This window comes from Vespa mandarinia, chromosome 5 (assembly GCF_050613455.1).
Source record: "Vespa mandarinia isolate Hongniang chromosome 5, ASM5061345v1, whole genome shotgun sequence".
Taxonomy (NCBI): Eukaryota; Metazoa; Arthropoda; class Insecta; order Hymenoptera; family Vespidae; genus Vespa; species Vespa mandarinia.
In genome coordinates this window covers 8,748,669-8,775,050 of record NC_140814.1, presented here as the reverse complement: position 1 = coordinate 8,775,050, position 26,382 = coordinate 8,748,669, and the positions used below count along the sequence as shown (strand labels likewise).

The following is a 26,382-nucleotide window of genomic DNA, read 5'->3' as shown; positions in this document are numbered from 1 at the left end:
AGAAGGGGAGGGGTGGCATAGCATGTGCTACGGCAAATGACGCATCCACACAACCTGGAAGCATTTCTCTGCAACCTATATTAAGCCGTAATCTTGGAGAATATGATAGGCGACACACTGTCATTCCTTGCTAACGCTACTGCTCCTAAGTCTACTCATCCCTTCCCATGTAACAACTTTTAACCCATCTGCGATACATTTCTCAGACTCTCGGGCAAAGTTACCTAGATCTGTATGCATATATCTATGTGTCAGGGAATATTTCAATGCGCGAGCCAATTCTGTATGTTACATCTTTTCTCTATTCAGTGAAACGAGTCAATGTTTAATGCGAATCTTAAGATTTGCTTTAACCTCTTTTTCTTTCTCTCTCTCTCTACATCTTTATCCCTTTTTAAGTCGTTATAATCTGAAACTAATCGATATTAGATTGAAACTTTTAAAAAGTTTTTGTTGGTTATTTTCTTTTCTTTCTTTCCTTTTTTTTCTACTTTCTTCAGACGTTTGACCTGCTAGAAAAAACAAGTCAAGATTCGATGCAACGATGTTTTAAAATCATCATTAAGATAACATTTCGTTATCCTTCTCATTAAACTCCGTCAAGATGAAAATTAAATTAATTCATTTTTCGAAAATAATAAGAAAATTTCCAATTCACAATTTCTTTCATGATTCTTCGTACTGAAATACTTTCTTAAAGTAGAATTAATATGTAATCGGATAATTATCGCAATAACTAATCCTTGAAGTTGCGAAACCAAGACCTTCCTACTACATTGGTGCGTTCATGCGTTTAGGAACATGCACGCATAGTACCAACCGTGAAATGTATTCTGGATTCTGTGGCCACGGATCTGGATTAAATCCCACGTGTTATAGCGTGTATTGGCGAGAAAAGGATAGAGAGAGAGAGAGAGAGAGAGAGAGAAAGAGAGAAGATAGATTTGTTCACTGATAAATCGACCAGACGATTATGTTCCTGTCGTCTCTAACCAACTATCGAATTTTTCATCAAGAAATGTAAACGTCGTTATATCCAAGATACTCGCATCGAAGTTAATTACGTTCGAAATCATTCGAAATATATTTTTTTATTTTTCTTAACATCGTAAGATCCATTTGTGTCGACAAATGATTCATTTCACATGCGAAAGATATTACTATCAATTGTATCGATTTTATCACTACGTAAGATAACGAGATTATTCGATTAAGAATTTAATTATAATTAATGATATCTCATTTTTTCGTTACAGAATAAATAATCATGAAGTTCGAGAAAAGAATTGATTAAAAAAAAAAAAAAAAAAGAAAATAAACAAGTATGGGAGATAACCGGATAGCGATTCACAAAAAAATCATAATTGATTACGGACTCTTAATTCTTTCATACAATTTTATTAACGAAGATCCAATACGAGCTTTACTATGACAAATATCCATGATTATTCGTATAGTAAGGTTAATTTAATGAACAATCGAACGGATATAACGAAGACATAACTTCTGATATCCTCTTAATATTCCTTCTCGTTGTGGATAACATAAAGGGCAGGATATATCGTTTAACCGTCGCAGACTTTGGGGTGATTCTGTTAACCCATCTCAACTACCCACCTCCCCCTTCCCATCTTCCACTCGCATCCTGATCTTCCTGTGGGATTAATTTCGTGGTTTCTCTCGTCGTAACTTCCTGTTCTGTTTCTCTCTGTCCCTTACTCTCTATTGAATTATATGAATTATATTATCGATATATTAAAGACATTTAATTTATTAACATTAACGAATATGTAATAATATAAATTTTTTCTTTTTTTTCTTTTTTTTTTTTTTCATAAAACTCTTCTTTTCTTTAATGATTATAGGATTATAGATCGTATGAATATTTTCAATCATGTTTATCTATTATTCATTTATTCATTTCTATATTTTTTCGTCCATATATATATGTATGTGTGTACATATGAATGATACATCCAAATGTACATACATATATGTATGCATATAATAGCAACATTTTCTGGTATATCAAGTCGGACAGTCGTGGATATTCCTTCTCAATGTGAAATTGATGTAATAGAATCGTGTACTTTGAGTTTCCGACTACGCGATAATTATGCACCTTGCCTCTGTTCGAAATAATTAACAGAGCTCAGAAATATCCTCCGCCAGCTGGCCCTTCTGACATATTCGCGATATAACAGAGTTTCTAAAATAATTCGCTCGCTACCTTCGTGTAATTTAATCTTTTTCATTATATTTGATAATTACATAAAAAGTAATTATATCTAATGCGATAGTTCGATTTAATAAAATGAAAATAATATCGCGAGAAAAGGAAACAATAATTTTTACTTTTAAATTGTCTTTTATTATGTCTTGTTAAAAAAAAAAAAAAGGAAAAAAAAGAAAAAAAAGAAAAGAAAAGAAAAGAAAAGAAAAAAATTAAATCCTAAAAATAATAGTTTCAATTTAAATCGATAAATTAAATCCGTTAAGATTTTCTATTCGGTAATAAATATGAAGATTATAAAATATAATATTAATCCAAGTGGAACAAAAAGTCAATTAATAAATAAATATTTGATCGCTAAAAGGATCGATTCAATTACTTTTGCAGGACATCAATGGCTGAAGACGAATCTAGATGTGACCCCGGAATCTGGTTGGTCCGTCGATCCATTCGGTCATGGTGGAACGATTCCTTATTTCCTAAAAGCTTCTGGAGCAACTGGAACGGTAATTCAAAGAATACATTACGCTTGGAAACAATGGTTCGCGAAGAAACAGTACGGTGACTTCATTTGGCTCCAACCATGGGATCAGAGTGGTAATGCCGACATGTTGACGCACAATCAACCCTTCGACATCTACAACATCAAACATTCCTGCGGACCGCATCCACATGTTTGTCTCAACTTCGATTTTCGTAAGATACGAGGCGAATACACCGAATATTCTGTTAGAGCAGTTGAAATCACACCGAACAACGTCAAACAAATGGCCGAATTACTTTTGGAGCAATATTCGAGAACTGGTTCTCTCTTCAATCACAATGTCGTATTGATGCCTCTCGGAGATGATTTCAGGTTAGCTATTATTGGATTTATTCGTAAATAATTATCTTTACAAATTGATAAGTATTAGAATAAAATGGCTATTATTTATGAATCAAATCAATATTTTTTATTCTCATCTAAATCTCGTAACTTTCCAACGACAATTATATATTTACAATAATAGTATGATTGATGTGCAAGTTACATACATACATATATATATATATACACATTCTTCCATCCAGGTACGATCATGCGATCGAATGGGACCAGCAGTATACGAATTACAAAATCCTCATGGATTACATAAACAGTCGCAAGGAAGAATACAACGCCGAGGTAATCTTTGGTACCCCGAAGGATTACTTTCAAGAAATTCAAAAACGCGTAGAAAAATTTCCCAGCTTGAAGGGAGATTTCTTCGTCTATTCGGATATTTTCAGCGAGGGTAGACCAGCTTATTGGAGCGGTTATTTTACAACAAGACCATACATGAAGATTCTCGATCGAGAATTGGAAGCTAATTTGAGATCAGCCGAGATACTTTATACCATCGCTTTGAACGTAGCGAAACAATCGAAAAAGGACATAAAACTTTACGAGACGTATTTCGAGAAACTTGTGAAGGCCAGAAGAAATCTTGGATTATTTCAACATCACGACGCTATCACGGGAACTTCGAAATCATTTGTAATGAAGGATTACGCGTTGAAACTCTTTGAATCAATCTCCGACACTACCAGCCTGCAGAGTTTCGCGATTCAATCGTTAGCCGCTACAACTAACAAACCAAACTCTGTCTACGTCCTGGCGGAATCTGATAGAGACAGCTATGAAAAACTCCCAAAGAAGATACCCATCAATATGAATGGCCAAGAGACACGAAAGATCGTTCTATTCAATCCTCTTGCTCAACCAAGACAAGAGGTGATCAGTCTAAAGGTTACCTCGTACAAGGTACGAGTGTTGGATCCACAAAAGAACCCGATACCTTATCAGATAGCACCGGTGATGAACGCTACGAGCATTACGCACGACGTTTACGTTCTCCTCTTCGTGGCTGAATTGAAACCGCTTGCGATAGCAACCTACCATCTGCAACAAGTGGACAAGGTCCCTATGGACGCAATATCTACGATCTATTGCAGTAGATGCGGTAAGGACAATGTTTTCACGATAAAACCAATGCAGATTGGGGACGTACAATTGGAGAATCATAGAATGAAATTGCTCTTCGATGGTCAAACCGGTTTTTTGAAACGTGTTGCAAAAAAATCGACCGGTAAGATAATGCAATGTGCCGTACAGTTTGCTGCTTATCCATCTGCACAATTCCACAGTGGTGCTTACCTATTCATGCCGGATCCGAATCTACGTGATACGGACAAGGACGTATTGGAGGCTTATACGCCTCATCAAAAGATTTATATCGTCAGTGGCAGTCTAAGTTCACGTTTGACGGTCGAATATGGTAAATTATTGACTCATCATGTAGCGATATATCACAGAGATGGTGGCTTGGGCGAAGCAATATATCTCAGAAACATCGTCGATTTTGAGACACCACCGAAGAATCGTGAAACCGAGATGTTTATGAGACTTCAAACTGATATAATGAACGGTGAACCACCTGAGATCTATACCGATCTGAATGGGCATCAAATGATAAAGAGAAGGAAAATAGAAAGAATTGGTATAGAGGGTAATTATTACCCTATAACGACGATGGCTTACATCGAGGACACCAATCACAGATTGACTCTATTGGTTAACCATTGTCAAGGTGCAGCCAGTTATCAGCCAGGATGGCTCGAGGTTATGCTGGATAGAAGGACACTCTATGATGACTCTAGAGGGATGGGCGAGGGCCTTTTGGACAATAGAAGAACTGTAATAAAGCATTGGTTGTTACTCGAGGATGTTGTGGGTGCTAGGGATAAGTACTCGAAGCCATCTCTATTTGCCAATCATCTTAGCAATGCCTTGAACTATCCTGTAAATATCTTCGTAGTCGATGGTACCGAATCAGAGATCGTCATGACGCCAGAAGTTAGGCTTCTTAGCCAGAGTTTCCCTTGTGATCTTCACTTACTCAACTTGAGGACAAATCATGATCAAAAACTACCACATTTTCCAGTTAATAACGCTCTTATGGTTTTGCATAGACAAGGTTACAGCTGTTCGGTTGGCGCTGACATAACCCTAAAACATTGTCCTTTGAGCGAACGATTATCGCAAAGCACGACGTTCTTCAAGTTGTCTAAATTGAATGTCACGAAAACGTCTCTGACAGGTACAAAAACAAAACGTCATTTGACGGACGGTCTTCAAGAAATTGGATTGGAGCCAATGGAGGTTGAAACGTTCAATGTTAATTTCCTTCAATGATCTTAAGCCTCCCTCTCGGTTCAATATATGAAAATGGTCATAAAATATTTTGTTAGAACCGAGGAAGGACTATAAAGAATTGGTCTCTTGTTTTTTTTTTTTTTTTCTTATTTCTTTTTTTCAAAGAGAACACTGCCGATCATTCGTTACTGGCTAATATCATTCGTCTAATCGACGAAAATTTTTGTAAATATAACCTTATTACGCACCAAATATTCGTCATTTGCGAATTAAAAACGTGCGCCTTAATGAATACGATCAATCGAACGTTGTTTTCCGATCGATCTAATACATTTTCGGATAGAAATAAAATATTCATATATTATTCGAGAATCAACACCGATTATGTTTCTTCCGCAAATGTACGTTGATCGATTTAGCGATTGTTCAAATTTATTCAAACGGGAGATCGTTTGTTGAAAATGGATTTAATGTTTTCGATATTATAAACGCGAAAATCAATATCAAATTTAATGATAACGAATTTAACAACACCTTTTCGATACACCTTCAAAACTTTTACATTGTACTTATAGATTTTTAATTTTTATTTAAAAAAAAAAAAAAAAAAGGAGAAGAAAAAAGAAAATTGGGTCGGTCTATTGTCGCTCGAAGATATAAAGAACTCTACCTTATCGATAAATCTAAAAAGATACGGATAATAGCATAAAATTCGAAGGAACATTTTCAAACGATTGACAATATTTATTTATTTTATCTTGCATTTTCATTGCCGAAGAGAACATGGATGATCCTGAGTAAAAAAAAGAAGAAAAAAAAAAGAAAAGAAAAAAAAGTAAAGAGAGAAAGGGGAAGTGGCGAGAAGAGAAAGTATACTGACTTTAAATATGACGTATACGTTTTCGACGAGTTTCTTTAACTTTTTATCGAAGTCAATACATAAGATTCTCATCAATCGTAAAATTGGGAATGTCGATAAATACGAAAAAGAATCGTCGGGAAACGAAAAATATAGAGACATTGTACATATCAAGCCATAAACTTTACCGTAGATCGTATATTACGATAAGAAAATAATGTAAATGATATGCACCTATTTTCTTATGCCAAACGTTTTATCGCCAACTCTGTCCCTTTCTCTCTATTGTGCTCGCGTGCGGTTTTTTGTTCTCTCTCTCTCTCTCTCTCTCTCTCTCTCTCTCTTTTTCTCTATCTATCTCTCGTCGAAAAAATAATCTCTTGACTATGTCGAATCGAATGTTCTTCCGAAAAATATAGTATGTACATATGTATATACAAACATACATATGTACGTACTTCTTTCAAATGTGATACATGTTATTTCTCGATTTTTTAGTTCATTGATATTTCGACAAAAAAAAAAACCTCCGAAAAATTCGAAACCAAAATTTGATTTTTGGCAAAAAAGAAAAAAAATATCTATATATATATATACACATATTTGAATGATCTCCATATATATGTATATATCTGTAGATCATTCAAATTTTACATAGAAAAAGAATTTCTAATTGGAATGTACTCAATTAGAGCGTTTTGAAATTCTTCCAATGTTAAACCTCAAAATGAATTCAATTGAATTCAATGAAGCGATCAAGTGGATATGACGTTACTTTTATATATATGTATATTATTTTGTTTTTTTTTTTATTTTTTATTTTTTGAAAAGATATAAACGAAAAATCGAACGTAGCCGACGTTCACCGATCAGACGACGAAGCTCATGTAAATATTAGAATAATTAACAATAACGTCGTACATTCCTGGTGAATTTAATGTCGAGCTAATTGAAATCGAAATTGAAATTACCAATTGTAACGAATATCTTTCTATTACTTTTATATATATTTAAAAATGATTTAAAAGATATTTTTAATGATTTTATTCCTTTTTCTTTGTATTCATTACAACGTCATTAAGCAAAGATCAACTTCGCGAACGTCTTCGACAAGTGCTTTTAAGTACAATCCGAATAGCAAAGAAATAAATATTCAAATCTCGATGAAATTTCTTCCACTTTACGGTGCGATATGTTGAACTTAAAAGAAAAAAAAAAAAGAAAAATGCAGTGTTCTTATCCAGAGGTTCAGCTTTTTATGAGATGCACTCGCAACACGGGTTTAAACGATGCGAGCCAATGCAAAAATGCGTTTATACGTTATATATATATATATATATATATATATATATATATATATATATATAATGTATATGTAAATAGACAATTATTGTCGACAAAATCGTTAAGTTACTTAGAACGTAACGAAAATCATGAAAGGAATTTACGATGGTATTTACAATGGCACGATCGCAAGGCAGAATTCGCTTTTGCTAAAAAATTCCATTCCTTCGAAGGATCGGCTCTGATAAAAATTGTATTAAAATTATGATGTAAATGTTACTCCGTTCTTTGTTCCGATTATTTTCCAAAGTCGATCTTGCCAGTGTTATTTTTTCCCTTCGCTCAAGTAAATAGAAAAAAAAAAACAAATCAGAAAAAAAATAAAAATCGAAAGAAATCTGTTTTATCAACGGAGAGACACTATAGGAACAAAATAATTGAATTTTTCACATCGAGCTGTAAACTCGACGTGGACTTCGCATATATTTGCTCGGATTAATCGAGCATTCGAAATTGCGATATCCGCAATGAATGATTCTCGATAATTTTGCGATTAGAGTATCCTCTTTTCGGAGGTAATCCCGGGAGGGCTGATGGAGGGATCAACGACGATTGGTCTTACCCATTGTAACGATATTGTAAGATAATCTGTGTTTGTGCTGTCTCTAGAGAAAAAGAATTCTATATGAAAACAAAGAAAAAGTATATATATATATATATATATATATATATATATATATATATGTATATATATATATATATATATATATATATATGTATATATATATATATATATATACGTATATACATAAATGAATATACAAAAATATAAATATATAAATATATATATATATATATACATATATGTATATATAAATAAATAAATATATATATATATGTATATATATATATATATATATTCGCCGTCGCTCAAGAACATAATTTGCATACTTACTGCGTAACTATTTCGATAAGCGACGACGACGATTAATAAATAACGAAAACAAAAAAAAGAAAAAAGAAAAAAAAATACGCGATATTCCTTATGTTACGATGTAATATTATATTTATTAAATAAAGATAGTAAGCGATGTATTTTAATTAATCGCGTGGTATGCTGCTAACCCAGTGTATAAATTCCAAATTACTTAGACGAAATTGAAATGAGAATTAGCGAAAGATGGGGAAAAAAAAAAGAAAAATAATAAAAAAAAAAAACAAGTAGCATTCGCGTTTGCCAGAGAGATGGAAAGAAAAAGTGTAGATACGTACATATATGTGGATAAAAAAAAAGAAGAGTGAAAAAGGCTCATTTTATAAGAACACGAGAACTCTTTCTCGATTGAGCCGAGATTCTCATTGGCGTCGCGGTCATTATTAAAATTTGATGGACTCGTAGCACGCAGTACAGGAATATATTAGAAATTCTATGTGATCGTATGGACATTCCGTTCGACGACAACGACGAAGACGAGGACGACGATAATCCACGATGAAAATGAATGAGAATCACGCAAGGACACGAAGATAAAAAGGGGTGAAACCAAGTAATGAAAAGTACTCGAACATAATAAGTAAGTCTAATCATACGTTTTACTTTCCTACTTCTTTCATTTTTCTCCTTTTTTGCTTTCTTTTCTTTTCTTTTCTTTTTTCTTTTTTCCTCTTTATTTTTTAATAAACCTCGCTCACTAGCTTTGACAAGAGAAAGATGAAATTAGCGAAAAGTGTCGATCGTTTAAGATCAACTCGGTAGATAAATAGGAAAAGTGAATATAGTATAAAGAATTATTTCTCGGTAACACGACATCGAGAAAGGAAAGATTTAAAGAAATTGATTTATTTATTTTTTATCTTTCGATTATACGAAGATAGTATTGACTTACCACCTATTAAATATGAAAAGAATTTTTCAAAGGAAAAAGACTCATATTTTTTAACAAAATAATAATAACATAAAGAAAAGAGAAAAAAAAAGAAAATAAGAAATTTCTATATTAAAACGTGGAATCTTAATGATGATTTTGGGCCATCATAAAAAAAAAAAAAGAACTGCCTGAAACAATTCTAATTAGAAAGAACGAGATCGATTAAAAGAAGATGAACAATAATAAAAAATAGAAATTTGTTATTTTTGCATTATAAAGAAAAAAAAAAAAAAAAAAAAAAAAAAGAAAAGAAAGAAACGTTGAAATACACCTAATCGTAGTATTAAGAAGGTCTCGGTCTTGTATTCTACCTCGTATTTCGAGGTTTATAAGTACTAATCGATATCATTCCTTGACATAATTCTCATTAATGCTACGGGCATCCTCTTCGTGCCGATAAACGCTTCCGGCGATATCGACTCCCATTGTGTACGTAATTGAATTTGGAATAAGCCGAGTCGATTTTAGCTTCGTCATTGTATACTCGAAGCGAGAAAAGAGGACGGAAGAGTGAAGTAAAACTCTACGAACGAGGTTAAACGCTCTATCGACCACCTTCCTCTCTCTCTTCCTCTCTCGTTTTTTCTCGATTCGAGGCCAATTTACATTTTCTTTCCGACGAAAGCTAGCTCGACAAAGTGCATCGAAGCCTAATAACTGGGAAATCGTGTGGTCTTTTTAAAAAGAGCCACCCTCAACCGAGTTCTCTTTCTTATCGAGAAAATGCGAGACAAAAGAGAATGTCAGTAGGGTGAGTTAGAAGGAGAGAAAGACTTCACCGTCAAGAGGTGAGAAAGAAAAACGTCAGAAATGAAGTAATATAAATGCTATATATTCTTTTTTTTCTTTTCTCTTCTTTTTCTTTTTCTTTTTATTGTTTTTTAATTCTTTTTTTATAGTTTTTCTAAGAATTCGTTACTCGATAAAGTCTTATTTTAAGTTTTCTTCTTTAAGTCTGTCAAGCGATCGTTCAAAAAATTTTTTTGTTATAGCTATCGACTCATGCTTAAAACGTTCCTGACAAATAAATAATCCTATATTCATTAAAGTAAATCGTTGAATAAAACAAAGTGAATTCGATAATTGATACTGGAGAGATACAGAGTTTATGTGATTTATACATATATATACACACACACACATACGTATATATACATATATATACATATATATATATATATGTGTGTATATATATATATATAGAATATATATAGTGTCTCGAAATTGGTAGTACAAGTAGGAAGAAAATGATTCTACATAAAAAAAAAAATAAGTTAGAAATGTAGAATTGAATTTAGAATATTGAATGTTGAATGAAGCAAAATATAGAAAAGTAAAACATTTTTGTTCTTTTTATAAGAGGCTTCGTTTTCGAAACAATCGAATTTCGAAATAAGATATAGCTCACCGAGCGACGTATAACGTTATCTTCGTAATAAATCAATGAAAACTAACATATCAGACAAAATTGTAGAGCATTGTTTACAAACACGAATTATTTACAAGCACAATAGACAATTATATGTATTTAAGTCGCTCTATCAACCATATCATATTGTTAGCCGTAATTGCAAAATATAAAATGTTATTTTATATTTTCAACCTAATTTATGGAATCATCTTCATTCAACTGGTATTATCAATTTCGAGAAGACACCCTGTATATATCTGCCCAACGAATTTCTCGTCGGCAAGTGAATCACATTTGTTAATTAATGAACTGCGAGGACAATCCTGGGTTTGGTCAATATTTACGAAACGAAGGAAGATAGAAATTACTCACGATTGTAATGTCGAATGAACGAACGAACGATGTGAAACTCGCTGGGTGTTTGAAACTTCGTTCTCGCAATAAAAAGGAAATCGAATCCAGTGTAATTAAAAGTTAGATAACGAAGACATTCCTCGAGTAAGCGAAGTTTATTCGTTAATTTGACGAGTGTCATCGTTCTCTTCGTCGTCATCTTTGTCGTTGTCGTTATTCTCCTCTTTGTCGTCGTCATCGTCCACTTCGAACGATCTTGTTCGTTCATTTCTCGTACATAGCAAACGATAAAAACATTTAAATGCAAATATTGGATCGAAATAAAAACAGACAATGGTTAAAATAAATTAACGGAGAGGAAGAGAGGAAAAGAGATAGAGAAAAACAAAATCACAATAAAACTTAAAGCCTTTTATCCTTCGAGACTTTAACAGCATAATCCTACTTTTGTCCTGCTCGTAGGATTTAAAAAAAAAAAAAAGAAAAAAAAAAGAAAAGAAAAAAGATGGCGATACGATTTACGAAGCCAATTAGGCGATCCTTTGGGATGAAACTGCATATAATAAAACTGCAGCAACTTTTTATTACTTTTCAGCCGGATTAAGACAAAAAATGGCCTTCGAGAAAGGGCCGTATAACGAATTGAAAGTTGTTACGAAGTTTCAAACGAAGTTTCATTCGAATTCTCTTTGAAGTACATTGATCGTTATTATTCTTCTCTCCTTTTTATTCTAGTCGGACAAAGATACTGCATAAGGAATTATATTTATTCTAAGAAATTTATTTCTCGGCTATTTTAAATGAAGAGAGCCTTTCTAAATATCGTTATGATTACATCAAGAAGTAACTGTTACATTTATTGTCTCTTTTACATATTGAATTAAAAATCTTCGAAAAAGTGTCAAGGAAATGACTTTACCGATAAACGATATCAGTATCTTTTTACTTTAAAGCAATTAAATAGAATTATAACGATTTCTATTTATCGGGAATTATCGAAGAAAAAAAAAAGAAAAAAAAAACCAAGAAGGAGAGAAGTAGAAAGAAAAAAAAGATAATCTTATTTCGTCGTAGATATAGAATGAAAGTTTCCTTTCATATTCATTTTACGACATACGCTTGGATTTTATCGATTACGATAGAACAAAGATGTCATCGAGTCTCACTCATTTATTTTTCAAGTTGATAGGTAAGTACTAATTTATTTATGAAAATCCAAGATATTCCGTACACTTAATCAATAGACACTGAAACCTAACCTCAATATCATATCACTTTTGATACAAACAACAAAGTGTTTCGAACAATTTCTCCTAAGTAAAACATTGGAGATCTTATCAAAACTACTAATTAATTATTATTATTTCTATTACACTCATGTAATTACATATTTTATAACTTGTAACTACAAACACATAACCTTTCAATAACACATGTACGTTACGTTAATTAAATTGGAACATTTGAAATCACATAGATATCATATACACACACACACACACACACACACACACACACTCACACACGCACATTCGCGCGCGCACGAAAAGAGTGTCAGTATATTACTTGTCTCCAGAAAAAACTTTACAAATTTCGTAGATATTTTATCAGGAGAGTTTTTTCCCTAGTTTATTCAATCAAGTTTTGCCGGAGATCAAAGAGTCAGCGTTTTTAGAGAAGAAGATCTCGGTGAAGATGCAAGAGGCAAAACTTGGAACTCATAGTTTACGGAAAAGTTCGCGTATAGATATTTCAACGAACTCTATGATATCTTTCATTCTGCATGGGGGATGGTAGAGAATAGTCAAGGTGGGGTTGGACGGAGGAATAAGGGTGAATGGTCGACGAGAAAGAGATGGGGTATAAAAGAAAAAGTCGAAGAAGGCCAGTCTGTTTACCAATAATAAAGTTGCTACGGTGCAAAATAAGACGAAAGGCAGCGCCTTTTCCGCAGATTCAATGAAAACTCTACCTAGCTTGTGTAGCGAAACTTCGACAATGCCGCTATCGAAAAGAATACTTACATATATTGCTTTAGGATTACCATCGAAAAAAGTTGTTATCATCGAGACACGAGGGAGAAAAACAAAAACCGATATAAACAAGAATATGATTTAAAGTGCTGCCCTCTGGATAGGTAATTACTTGTCATTTCTATTCTATATTTCACTTTCGCTTTCTCTTATCGAAGCAAAGAGAAGTTTTGTTTTTTCCCGATATCGGACTGGATCACTTTTATAGAATTGCCAAATAGGATATCACCATTTATAGTGAAGAAATTCCTTGGTAGGATGGGCTCGCGTCGTCGGTAAGATAAATCGGTATTTTCTAGTCGCAGAATAAATGAGCTACCTTCTGTTCCACTCTTCTCTTTTTCCTCTTCTTCACCCCTTTTTTTTCTACCTTCCAAAGCGAATGCACATATATCATACACACACGTATATCATATATGTATATATGTATATATATATATATAGATACGTACACCCATATACATACGTACTATCCGTATTTTATCGATGCTTCCGTTTCATCGTGTCCGTGAAAAAGGTTGAAAACTTGAAAAGTCCACTCCATCAAATCGAGCAGGATGAGAAGGGCGTATCAAAGTTTCGAGGCAATATCGTTCGTTCAATACCTTCCCATCGATCTTTCTTCTGTTTGTCGATTTTTCGAGAACCAAATCCTACCACCATCATCACCACCACCACCGGTTATTAATAATTTTGATCTTAAGAAAGCAAAGTAAGACGTATCCGCGCGTCGTTCGGTAATTTCCGATGATTATATTTTCCTCTTAGCAAGTAACTTTCTCTTTTCAAAGTTTCTAACGTTTTCTTTTTTGTTACTATTATCAAGTTCCTCGGAAGCATAACAGGATGGCAAAAGGGAAGCATTCATCGTTGAACGAAAGATTAATCGCGATGAATATCGTCTTCTTCTTCTTCTTCTTCTTTTGTTTCTCTTCTATCTTCTATTCTCTTTTGTTCTGTACATTTTTAGTAAGTAGTTCGAACGGGAACAAATGAAGGGGATAGAAGGAATGCAGTAACGAAAACTGGCGACAAAATCATAATAAATCATCGAATAATCACGACGTACGAAGAAGAGCTTTAAACCTCACGAAAATAATTTGCGAAGACGTCCAACGTTTTAAAATTGATCGACCCTCTTTTCTATGTCGATGCCACGACTCCCGCAACTTATCACGTGCCCTTTCAAACCTCCCGACACACAATTTCGTTCCGTTCCTCCTCGCCACTAACTTTGAAAAGACGATCCATCATTGTCGCATCATCGTCGCCATCGGGTTTAAGAGCGATTAAAGAAACCTGCGATAGTGGTAATATAAGATGGTGGTACGTGAAAGAGAGAAAGAGATAAAGAGAAAAAAAACGGTTAGAAAAAGAAGAAGGTTAGACGGTTAGATGGTTTATACGAATAGTCTTTCCTGAAAAAGAATTCTAAAAAGGATCGTGAAAAAAGGATATAACGTGAGCTCTCCCGATAATATTCTCCCGAATATTCTCTTGGAAAAAGTGGATTTCTTCTTTTTTTCTCTCTATACGGCGAATATGCGAACTTTTTTTCTACGTAAACGTGTAACCATCTCGACAATTGGCGAAGTAACGAAAGAAGTTCTTAATAACTTTTTAAAATTGAAAGATCGTATCAAAATCGTAACAAAAAAGAAAATCAATCATTTGTTTATCAAATAGTTTAAAATTATCCTAGCTGTATCTATAAATTTGTTGCTTTTACTTCTAATCGAGGAAAAAGAACAGGACAAGTAGAATCCTACATTACCGACCGGTCAGTTTTATTTCATTGTGAATTAACATTCGGTAAAATCATTCGTCGACGATACACGTTGTTAAGGATATTTCATCGAAAAATATACATATATATATAATCAAAGAAAAGTAAATATATAATTAATATATGACTAATAGAGAAAATGACGACATCATTCAATTAATATTTGAATTTTGTCTTTACGCAGTGTCCAATTTTCTAATCGACCAATACGTTCATAGAATTATCTCGTCATGGCTTATATAATCTCCTTGAAAACGATTGGACAGGAATTAATATATATATGTATGTATATATATATATATATACACATATACATATATATACATATATATATATATATATTTAACGGTTTTCACAGCTTTCATCTTCGTAATGTAACATCATATCCTGTTAGCTTCATTGATATCGTTTCGTTTTACGATACACTTGCTTAATATATATATATATATATATATATATATATATATATATATATATATGATTTATAGCATTTAGTTAGGAAAGATACGTATATTTTATTTTTCCTTTATCGAGAAGACCGTGAATTCCTATCATATTTCTTGTTAGACTAATCGTGTAAACTCATTAATCGGTTTAAGTGTCGTAAAAACCAAATAATCGTTTTATTCTTTTTCTTCTTATATCGATAAAAGAGACGAGTAAAAAAATGACGATATTATGCGCGATTAACTCTATTTGAAGAAACTAACCGGAGATCCTCTTAAATCGTGAAATACGTTGTAACTCGCGAACAAGAGTAGCCATTATTATACGATAAATCACAAAATGACTGGAGAACTCTCTACGATCGAGTTCCTCGATGTTCTATTACACGACGAACGGTCAACACATCATTGTCAGTACTTTGTATCATCAAATAAATTTTATCCTTTCACCAATATATATTTATATTTCTTCTTTAATAGATAAATATTTAAATTGATATGTTGAAAATTATATTCTTTTTTCTATTTTTTTCTTTTTTTTGTAATATTCACTGCTCTCGTTTAAATTAACGTATAATAAACACGATAATCACTTTTTATTTAAAAAAAAAATTTATATTATAATAATCGAAGTAACGACAGACTTAGGTCGTGGAATCAGTAAAGAAACACTTTTTCATTGACGCCGTCATTCGCGTACTCAGTTGACCCTTGATCGGCATTGACCATATTACACCAGCCTAATTTCCATTTATTACGCAATTGATGCAATTAGATACATCAATCGTCGGGATAATGGAACGTTCAAGAGCCAACTAGATGCGCGACAAAGAAAAGAGCAAGAGACAGTATTCTGTCCAACTCTGTCGAGACGAATGACTACCTTCTAAAGATGAAGACAAAAACCACTTTTTTCTTTCCAAATTTATATTTTCATTTCTCTTTTATCATCCTACGTTCACATCTACATACACATATTTTTTCACTTTTATTTTTCAACGATAAAATATCGTTTAACGATTTACGAAGTTTTTGTTCGTTAAGAACTGGACGCCATGATGTTTCGACAAGTTTTACGTCATATTTAATAACTTGATTATCTCGATATATATATTTATTAATATATCTGCGTTAAAAAATAATAGCTATTATAATACTAAATGATAGCTACTGTAATGCTGATGAAAGAAATATTACGTCACATAATTTTTTTTCTACTACTGTAACTACATGCGTATATATTTACGTACGTATGTATAGAAATGGTATTTGACCACCATGATGATCTTTAGATAACCTTTTCATCGGTATAATTTCATAAATGTGATATTACCTTCTTAACCAGCCTATTCGTGGAAGTACTGATAAATTAGAACCGCGAATAAAAATTTTTTAACGATATCAATATATAAAAGTTAGAAAAATTTTTTTCCACCGTTTATAACGACTCATTCGTTCATTTATTTATCATACATAATATAATAAATGACTTTCGACCGATAAGCAATATCGAATAACGAAGGTTGAACGATAAATCTTCACTGAAAATTAAAATAATCGTTAATACGGGAATATATTTGACACCGATGACGTACATATTTACAAATGTAAATTAAATTGAAATATAAATATACGTTCCTTCACACATTGTCTTTATTCGTATTTTCTTCCTTTTTCCTTTTTGTTTGATCGAAGAATATTTACTAATGACAAACTTCTATGACTCGATTTGTTCTTCCTATTTTTTCATGGATCTTATCGTCGATCGTAGTTCAGTCTAACAATTTTTTTTCTGCTCAGGCCATGATTTATTATAAATAACTTGAACTGCAAAACAGATGGAAAGCTGAAAATAATATTACATCATTAAGAATATTTCTACTATGTTTAATCGATAGTGCAAGAAATCCAGGCGATTATTTTTTGACAAGAACAAATTCAAACTGGTAATTTGTGAAACGTCAGAGCTAAAGATAATAGCTAATATATGGACAATTGCGAGGATCGTTAAATTTTTTGTGGTTCTTTTTTCTTTTTATCTATTTTTCGTCATGCGTAAAAACACGAGGAAGAATAGCGACGACATTAGAGAGAATAGATAACTGTCACGGGCATTTATGATTGGCGGCCAAACGGAGGCTCGTCCTAAACGTTTAAAAATAAATTAATCTACGTCTCTCTCTCTCTCTCTCTCTCTCTCCCTGTCTTTCCCTGTCTCTCCCTCCTTCTTTCAATGTACACTGCGTCAAGCAGGTTAAATTCAATCGGGCAGTGCACTCGAAGAATTTTCATTTGTAGTTCGTACGTAGTCGTCGTCGTCGTTAAGTTATAAAAGCTTGCTTACGAAGCATCGTTGCTTTGATTGGCAACACAACGTGCATAGAACAAATGTATACGTAGAAAAATAATATTACACTCCGCATGTTAAAGGAAATCGGAAGCGCGTGCGCGAATATTCTCAAATCGATCGTAATATGCATTTATTATTATTTATTTAAAAGCAAAGCGCGCGTAAAGAGCGAAGGATAATTTGAAAAGAGAGAAAGAATAAGAAATAACATTATAATTGTAAACACGTGCGTACATAGAACATATATTCATTTATGCGCGCCTTCCGTTCTCAAAATCGATATTGTCGCTGTGTGTTCCGTACGAAGGCCCACGTACGAAACTTATAAGAGTCAACGATATTCGAACATAACCTCAAAAATCGACGGATCTTTTTCCTTCGCATTTTCCTTGTGCAGCGTAAAAAGAAAAAGGAAAGAGGAAAAGAAAGAGAGAGGGAAAGAGAGAAAGAGAAAGAAAAAACAAGAGAGAGAGAGAGAGATAAACGGGAGAGAGAGAGAGAGAGAAGAGAGAGAGAGAGAGAGAGAAATACATACCATCCGGATCATTGAAGAGATTTTGATTTAAGGATCGATGTTGGAATATCAAAGTGATCATCGTCGAACAAATCGAGGGTAAGGGATATACCAGCGAGTCTGAGGAGAGCAACGAAGGCTGATTTTTTTGCGAATCTTTCGAATGACGTCGATAAGAGAGAAGGTTATTGCCATGCATATAAATTAATTTTTATTCAAAACATTTTTTTCAAATTATTCAAGGAAAGAAGAGGAGAGAGAGAGAGAGAGAGAGAGAGAAAGAGAGTGAGGGAGAGAGAGGAAGAGAGAGAGAGAGTGAGAAAGTGAAGGAGAGAGAGAGGGAGGAGTATAAAGGACATAGGATAGAAAAAGAAGAAAGATACCAAAAAGGATTACGTACGAGCGACATGTCTCATGGATAGCACATTGATGTATCACTTGTTACAAGATCGCTTGTTTTTCATTTCTCTTAGTTTGTTTATCTCTTCTCTCTCTCTCTCTCTCTCTCTCTCTCTCTCTCTCTCTCACTCACTCACTCACTCACTCTCCTCTCCCCCCTCCTCCCTCTCTCTCTCTCTTTTTTGCGCGTGTTGCATCATTTGCTGTATGATGATGCGTTGAGTCCAAATACTGATTCGACGATTGAAAATGAGCAAGACGTATATTTTTAAGAGTATAATATGCTATACCGAATCGGCTATACCGAAAATACGCGCTCGACGATATTTCAATTGCGTAATGTTTTTGATAACCGAAGAAAAACACGTGGTACACTTGTTATTTTATTCTTATTTTCCTTTTTATCAAATCTTTTTTCTCCCTTTTTTCGATTATTAGATGTCATGTTAACAATGATGCTAATAGTTATCTGAACGTGCATATGTATGGAATATCGTGAGAGTTAGTTAGATCATATCTCGTTTTATCATTCATAATATATGTGGCTTTTTTTTTTAAATTGTTAACAGGTCACAAAAAGTCGATACTTTAATATAAGACAAGAGAATGTTGATGGGACAGACTTGAGGTGAAATGTCCCGTAGTTTGCCAGATAGAGTGGCAGGGCTTTATTATGCCCATGGCCTATTCTGTTCTTCGCATCCCATCCCAGTTATCTCTTTGGCAATATCAATTATATTACTATGCTGGTCTGTTGTATCTTATTTAATAATATCTTTTAGTTTTCTTCCATTATAGGTACACAATTTAAAATAGAACCGTTTTGTCAATTACAGTTATCCTTTAGTAAATCTGCCAATGCCAGGAAATGCACCAAGAATGATACTTAATCGTACGGTTGAATCAACAAATGTTACAGAAAAGTCAGCTTTGTATGTTCAACAGGTTGTATTAAGAATTGGAGTGGTACCATGGGCCGAAGATTTGTCATTAATGGATGCATTTAGGGGACCTTTATATGAGATATTTAATCTATTGGAAATTATACAAAATTATCAGCACCCAGAAACGTTAGTTTAATGTATTCATTTGGATGGAGAATTTTTCAAAGTCCTCATTTTAGAATTATATTTACAGGTTGAAGACCCTTGGCCAGGTTTGCTTGCATATAGAGGCAGCCAAAAAGAGAAATGGGAAGAAACCGGAGGTTTTACCGGAGTATAATTGTCTAGTACTCTCTCCTGCAAATTTGTGGCAGCAAAGTATTGAACTATTTTCACAAGATACTAATCTTATTGGAACAGTATTTTCATATAAGGTAGCTTTATAAATTTCTATTGGATTAAAATTATTCGTCGATCACTATATTATACATATATTTTCTTTCATTGCAGAACTTACAAAAAGGTAAAGTTAGTTTAGCAGAAGTAATGTTTGGGATGAATTTAAAAGAAACTGGAATTAAGCGATATCCAGTACGTGTTAGGCAAAGAATTTTACAATATTCAGTCACCATTTATTTAAAGGAATACGATATCGAGTAAGTAGATAGAAACAATATAATCCTTCAATATAATATGATAAAAAAAATTGATAACATATTTTTCCATCTTTTCATTAATGCCTGCTTCCAGATTTATAAGAGGATTAAATCATCGATTGAAAAGTTACTATCGTCTTCATCAATCTGAAGATAATATTACAGATATTGTGGCGGACGATGCGCTACATATTTTTTATCCTGGAGAATTTAATTACAGTGACTTCTTTCCCTTGATGATGACTTTCTTAGTATTGCTTTTTTACATTTATTTTTCTGTGCGCAAAATAGAACTTATTAAATCAAAAATTGGAATGGCATTTAGTGCGTGCTTTACGGTAATAGCGTCTCTTTCTATGACCGTTGGTGTGTGTTTCTTTTTTGGTTTAACATTGAGTTTAAGTGGAAAGGAAGTGTTTCCATATTTGGTGATAATTGTTGGTTTAGAAAATGTATTGGTGTTAACAAAAAGTGTAGTGAGTACTCCAGCTCATTTGGATGTAAAAATTCGAGTCGCTCAAGGCTTGTCAAAAGAAGGATGGTCTATCACAAAAAATTTGCTTACCGAAGTTACTATTTTAACTATTGGATTGTTCACATTTGTTCCCGCCATTCAAGAATTTTGTATTTTCGCTATTGTTGGATTATTGAATGACTTCTTCCTTCAAATGGTGTTTTTCTCAACAATTCTTGCAATTGATATTAGACGTACCGAACTTTCTGGTGAAAGTTCGAAATTTCATTTACCACACATTCCAACATCACGGAAACAACAGTTTACTACGACTATAACGACAAATAGAAAGCCTAATATATTTCGTTCCAAGTCTCATCCAAGGCTTAATGGTTTGACCAACGGACCGACCAACGTGATAGCTCCAAATACACAGAATACTTATACATTGGCGAAATTACCCAAACGATTACGATTGGTTCATTTTTGGGCACGTACACGTATATTTCAACGTGCATTTATGGTATGGATGGTAGTCTGGATCAGTATGATTATATACAACTCTGGAATAATTGAACATGTTATTCACTTAAGTGATACATTAAAAACAGAAACAGATATTGATGGTTACACTATAGATAGACCGCAAACATTAAATAATTATATTGGATTAGATAAAATAAAATCTTTACAGACATCACCTAGTACCGTTACCCCGGATCGTTTAAACGATAACGTAAGTTAAATAGTTTTTTAAAACAATTTCTTTCCTCTTAGACACAGATCATTATTGGATATTTTTTATTATTTTAGAATGAACTGATTAATAATGTAACAGACGAATTGAACAAATTGAGACCTGTAGATTTTCCACCTTGGAATCGTTTATCTCTTTATCATTGGTCTTCAATTGTTTCAATGTATAATATTTCTGTAGCTGGTGAACAAGTAACAATACTACCAACAATTAAATTATCTCATGCGGTTAGTCCACAATTGGTTAGACAAATTAGCAATCCGAATGATGTGCAACACTTCCAATGGCAAAGTTTTGCTACAGCTGCTCTTGATCCCTTGGATTTTTCAGGTTTGCAAATATTTCCTTGTTAAATAATATAACATTTGTAGTCTAAAAATAAATGACATATTTATTACGCAAGGATGATTTTTTACAATCTGTTATAACAAATATTATTATAATATATGTGACGTGTCATTTTTAAGCTGGATGTTGAATGTTTTTATTCTAATGCACAGCTGAATATTCTAATTTATCATTCGGTTATTTGATACTTAAGTGTACATCATTTAATATAGAAATACGATATAGAAAAGTTAATTTATGATCTACTTACTTTTATAGATATGGAAATACCAACAAGATCCGAAGGGCGCGGATTTAACACAAATGCACCCTTTGTACCATCGAGTCCTATGGAAATATTTTTAGCAGCTTTACTTTGTCTAGTTAGTGTTATTGTTGTGGCTTATACAATGGTGGTTTTATATCGTTGCATTTGCTCTAGAAATTATGCAGAGTGGAGAGCTAGTTGGCACCAACAGGAGAAGACACATGATTCAGTGACACAATTGGTCTTAGAAGCGATGCCTTTAGTTCTAGAAGGTCACACTCAAGAAGTCGAATGTATTGCCACAGATGGCAATACCATTGCAAGTACTTGTTTGGCTGGACACATAAGAGTATGGGATTCAATTTCGGGCGAACAGATTGCTCATATTAACAGAAAGCAATTCTTTGGTACACCTCAAAAAAATGCAAATCAAGTAATACAAGATACAGAAGAACTTATGTCTGATTATGAAAGTGGTTCACCACCATCCAGAGGTGAGATAGAGAATATCAACTCACAAAGTTTATACTCTGCGCCGTATTCATCAATGTATCATAGACAATCATCACCAGGACCTTGTTACATTCAACGACTAAATTATGGAAATATTAACAAAAGACATTCAATGGGCAATAATTTGGATTATGATTATCAAATAAATGAATTCAACAATATGGAAAAACACAAATCTTTGCGTAGAAATTTGGATAATGCTTATAATCTACCTGATTTAAAACAAACAATTAATACAAAATTTTCTTCCATGAAGCATTCGTTGGTACAGAAAAATTATGATCAAGGTTATAATTTTGGTGATAAATATAAAAATCTCTTAGACGAACATAATAGGACTATAGACGAAATGCAAAAATCTGAAAATCAGGATGAGTTAAATCTATGTAGAAAATCAAATATTTCAGTAAATGGTACAGTTTTGTTAAACGGAGAAAAACCATTACAATTGACTCAAGGCATTCCACCAATTTGGTGCATGGACTATCAAGAAAATTTAATTGTAGTTGGATGTTCCAATGGTAGCTTAGAATTTTGGGAAGGTACAACTGGAAGATTTAAAGTAAGTTTTGAAAATTAAATATCTTTTTTCTTTTTTTTTTTTTTTTTGTGCATAACGAATGTACACATAATCACTGAAAATTTTATATAAAATTATTATTGTAGTGTTTGTTTGATGATGGATCCGGCTTTGGGATTTCTGCTGTTAAACTTATAGGCAGTAGAGTAATAGCTGCTAAATTAAATGGTTCCATAGATTTCTTACAACTTGAAAGTTATAGTGAAGGTCAACAAATTGACTGGGGATTTACATCTTACAGAAGAAGTAAATATTCGTTATTGTAAATTTCTTATTTCTTTTTTCACTTATAATATATATATATACATATATATATATACATATGTTACAGCGCACGTTCGTACCGGTAGCGCTGGATCACCAGTGGATATTAATATCATGCAATCTGAAGAAGATCTTCGTTGTATAAAAATTGGTTCACACAGAGCACATCAACAAGTTATAACGGTTTTAGATTCTGAAGGAGGTCGTGTTTTAACAGGTAGTCAAGATCACACCCTAAAAGTTTACAGGTATGATACTTTGATACAGAATATCAAAGTATATATATATAATATGCTTTTATGGCGTTCTTATATTTTCAGGTTAGAAGACCAGTTACCATTGTACACTCTTCATGGGCATTGTGGACCAATATCTTGTCTATTTGTGGACAGAATTAGTCCTATGACATCCGCTAGTGGATCTCAAGATGGTTTACTATGTGTCTGGGATCTTTTGACAGGTAAGCTAATATAATAGAATGTCATAAGGAAGTATCAATAAAATATTCTTTTCCAGGAACATGTATGTATAGTATACAAGCACACGATGGTGCTGTAGCTGCTATAACATGTTCAGTATCTTATGTAATAAGTATTGGAACTGATGAAAAGTTGTGCGTTTGGGAACGGTTTCAAGGTCACTTATTGCATGCTCTTCCTGCACACAGAGCAGCTTATAGTTTACAAATAGTTATGTTAACGCATCATCTACTAATCGCCAGTAGCCAGGTATGTAATAAGTTTCATTAGAATGCAATCTATAATAGTGCAAGATATGATAATAAATATTTCAGGGATCGTTAGTGGTATGGGACGTGAGAACTGGCGAACCTGTTCGTGAAGTAAGATTGGGTCATAAAGACAGTTGTATATTCGTAAAGCAAATGATCGCATTAAAGGATAGTGTAGTTTGTGATTTTGGTCGACAGTTAAGAATCGTCAGATTTCCATTGGTTTCTGATAAATTAGACTAAATTTTGTGTATGCTCATGTACATAGCTTTATTTTACGTTTACTTTCGATTATAAATATTATACGACACTTGAGTAAAAAAATTGCTTCGCATAAGCTTACTATAATCTACAGTAATTTTACAGGGATAAAGATTTTTTACATTGGATGTATTTTGTACTCGATTAAACTAAGGGTACATTTATTATTTTTTAAATCTTTCGATTAAATTGCCCATGGTAGGTTATTTTGTTTGAATTATTTTACGATATGACAATAGTAATTTATTATTATTTTTTAAATTATCATAACTATTAGACAAATTCATGTATGAAAATAGTAAAAGCTATTATCGATTTGTATAAAAAAAAATTAAAGGTTGTTGGAATTCCACGAATTCTTTGGATATTTAACTACTTCTTATATTCTTCCATTTATTTATTTTTAAAGAAATATTCTAAGTGAGTTTTATTATTAGAAAATTATTTTTAAAAAATGCTTTATTTCGTGGAGTAATACGTTAATGTTATTTTAAATCAGTCTATGCATTATTTATATTAACGTATGTATATGTACATATATATATATATATATATATATATATATATATATATATATATGTGTGTGTATGTTTGTGTGTGTATGTATATGTATACACATATACATAAAAATCATTATTTTTATGAAATCGTGATATTTTAAATAATCGTAATTATTAATGCTTGTGATATTAAACATTGCATCTGTCAAAAGTTATTGGCCCTCAAATGTGTCAATCTTATGTTTAAAACGTAAATTTAGAATTTTTGCATGAAATATGTTAATAACATGATATGGAAGAATAAGGAAGTAAACTAATATTATCGTTGCTAGATATTAATAAGTTTGCAAAAAGCTTGCGCAAACAATTAAAAAAATTTGTTACTTGTTAAAAATTGATAAAAACGTAATGTAATTTGTGTGTTTTTGCGTGTGCACGCGCGCGCGCACGCGCGTGTGTGTGTGTGTATATATATATATATACACACTTATAATTTATATATCATCCAGATAAATATATATAAAACAAAAAGAATTGGTTAAATGTATAGACAGTCCTGATTCAGATCTTTCATCGCAAAATTTTTTCTTATGTAAGTCTATTAAATAATATTCCATAAACCGTTTAACGAAATTATTATTATTTTTTATTCCAAAAGAAATCTCATAGTTACATAATTATTCAGATTCGAGAAACTATTCATTTTTTCTCATCTTTTAGCACGAGGACTATCTATACATTACGTTTTTTACAACGTAAGTTATTGGAAAGTTAATCATGACATTAAGATTTTTTTTCATTTTTCTTGATGAAATCGAATTTCATTATGCACAATATTTCATCTTTACTTATACAAGTGCCTTCGCATCTGTCATTTTAATTTTCACTCGTATGTATTCACTATGATAGAATTATATACACATATATATATATATATATATAGAGAGAGAGAGAGAGAGAGAGGGAGTAACGAAAAAAAAATTGATCTCAATCTTTTATTACGTAATACGTAGATGTTGCTCTATCGAAGAGAAAAAAAGAAAAAAAAAGACAAAATTTTAATTATTACATGTTAAAACGTAGAATACATATACAAAAGTGTACACACAGACACTTGTGATACGTACTACGTAGTTAAAGTAAGGTTCAATCGAAGAGAAATTTTTCGAAATCGACTATAAATCATTCAAGATCGCTATATGATGTTCTATTCAAATCATTCGAACGGGTTCCAACAAACTAAATATAATATCATATTTGCTAAAAGAAAGGATTTAAATCCTATTTATAGACTATAACGATCTATATTTTTCTAAACGTCGAAATAGATTACGTGAAAATTTATATTTTATAACGAAATAACGTAAACTATGAATTTCATTGTTGTCGTTTAATTCTTCAATAACAATAAAATGA

The 26,382-nt window shown here is 32.5% G+C and overlaps 2 protein-coding genes and 2 long non-coding RNA genes across 14 annotated transcripts in view; 2 read left to right on the top strand and 2 right to left on the bottom strand.

The window, feature by feature from the left end:
• alpha-Man-IIb (alpha-Mannosidase class II b) overlaps positions 1-8,245 on the top strand; it is a 184,857-nt gene extending 176,612 nt beyond the window's left edge. For all 6 annotated transcript variants that reach the window (XM_035881548.2, XM_035881546.2, XM_085657079.1 and 3 more), the window contains 2 exons: positions 2,621-3,089; positions 3,305-8,245. In XM_035881548.2, the coding sequence (XP_035737441.1) occupies positions 2,621-3,089; positions 3,305-5,447 (2,612 nt within the window). In that variant the 3' untranslated portion in view covers positions 5,448-8,245. The remainder of the gene's footprint in view (positions 1-2,620; positions 3,090-3,304) is intronic.
• LOC146873017 (uncharacterized) lies at positions 1,525-14,911 on the bottom strand. Its single transcript, XR_014982195.1, has 5 exons — positions 13,730-14,911; positions 13,143-13,643; positions 11,263-11,514; positions 2,613-2,731; positions 1,525-1,722 (listed from the first exon to the last, which is right to left on the bottom strand). It is a non-coding gene; the product is annotated as an uncharacterized LOC146873017 (long non-coding RNA).
• Positions 12,291-25,918, top strand: SCAP (SREBP cleavage activating protein). Of its 6 annotated transcripts, XM_085657077.1 has the most exons (14): positions 18,418-18,557; positions 19,342-19,521; positions 19,609-19,842; positions 19,910-20,090; positions 20,167-20,312; positions 20,407-21,502; positions 21,580-21,853; positions 22,130-22,612; positions 22,691-23,193; positions 23,298-23,457; positions 23,543-23,723; positions 23,796-23,935; positions 23,992-24,203; positions 24,269-25,918. In XM_085657077.1, the coding sequence occupies exons 2-14, from the start codon at positions 19,406-19,408 to the stop codon at positions 24,446-24,448; spliced, it is 3,906 nt and encodes a 1,301-aa protein (XP_085513203.1). In that variant the 5' UTR covers positions 18,418-18,557; positions 19,342-19,405; the 3' UTR covers positions 24,449-25,918. The 6 variants fall into 6 exon arrangements, with proteins under 6 accessions (XP_035737437.1, XP_085513202.1, XP_035737434.1 ...); XM_035881544.2 differs by lacking the exon at positions 18,418-18,557 and adding an exon at positions 12,291-12,433 and having other exon boundaries at positions 22,130-23,193; XM_085657076.1 differs by lacking the exon at positions 18,418-18,557 and adding an exon at positions 17,766-17,978 and having other exon boundaries at positions 22,130-23,193.
• Positions 16,018-18,535, bottom strand: LOC146873016 (uncharacterized). Its single transcript, XR_014982196.1, has 3 exons — positions 18,395-18,535; positions 16,760-17,355; positions 16,018-16,635 (listed from the first exon to the last, which is right to left on the bottom strand). It is a non-coding gene; the product is annotated as an uncharacterized LOC146873016 (long non-coding RNA).
• Positions 25,919-26,382: the final 464 nt, after the last annotated feature.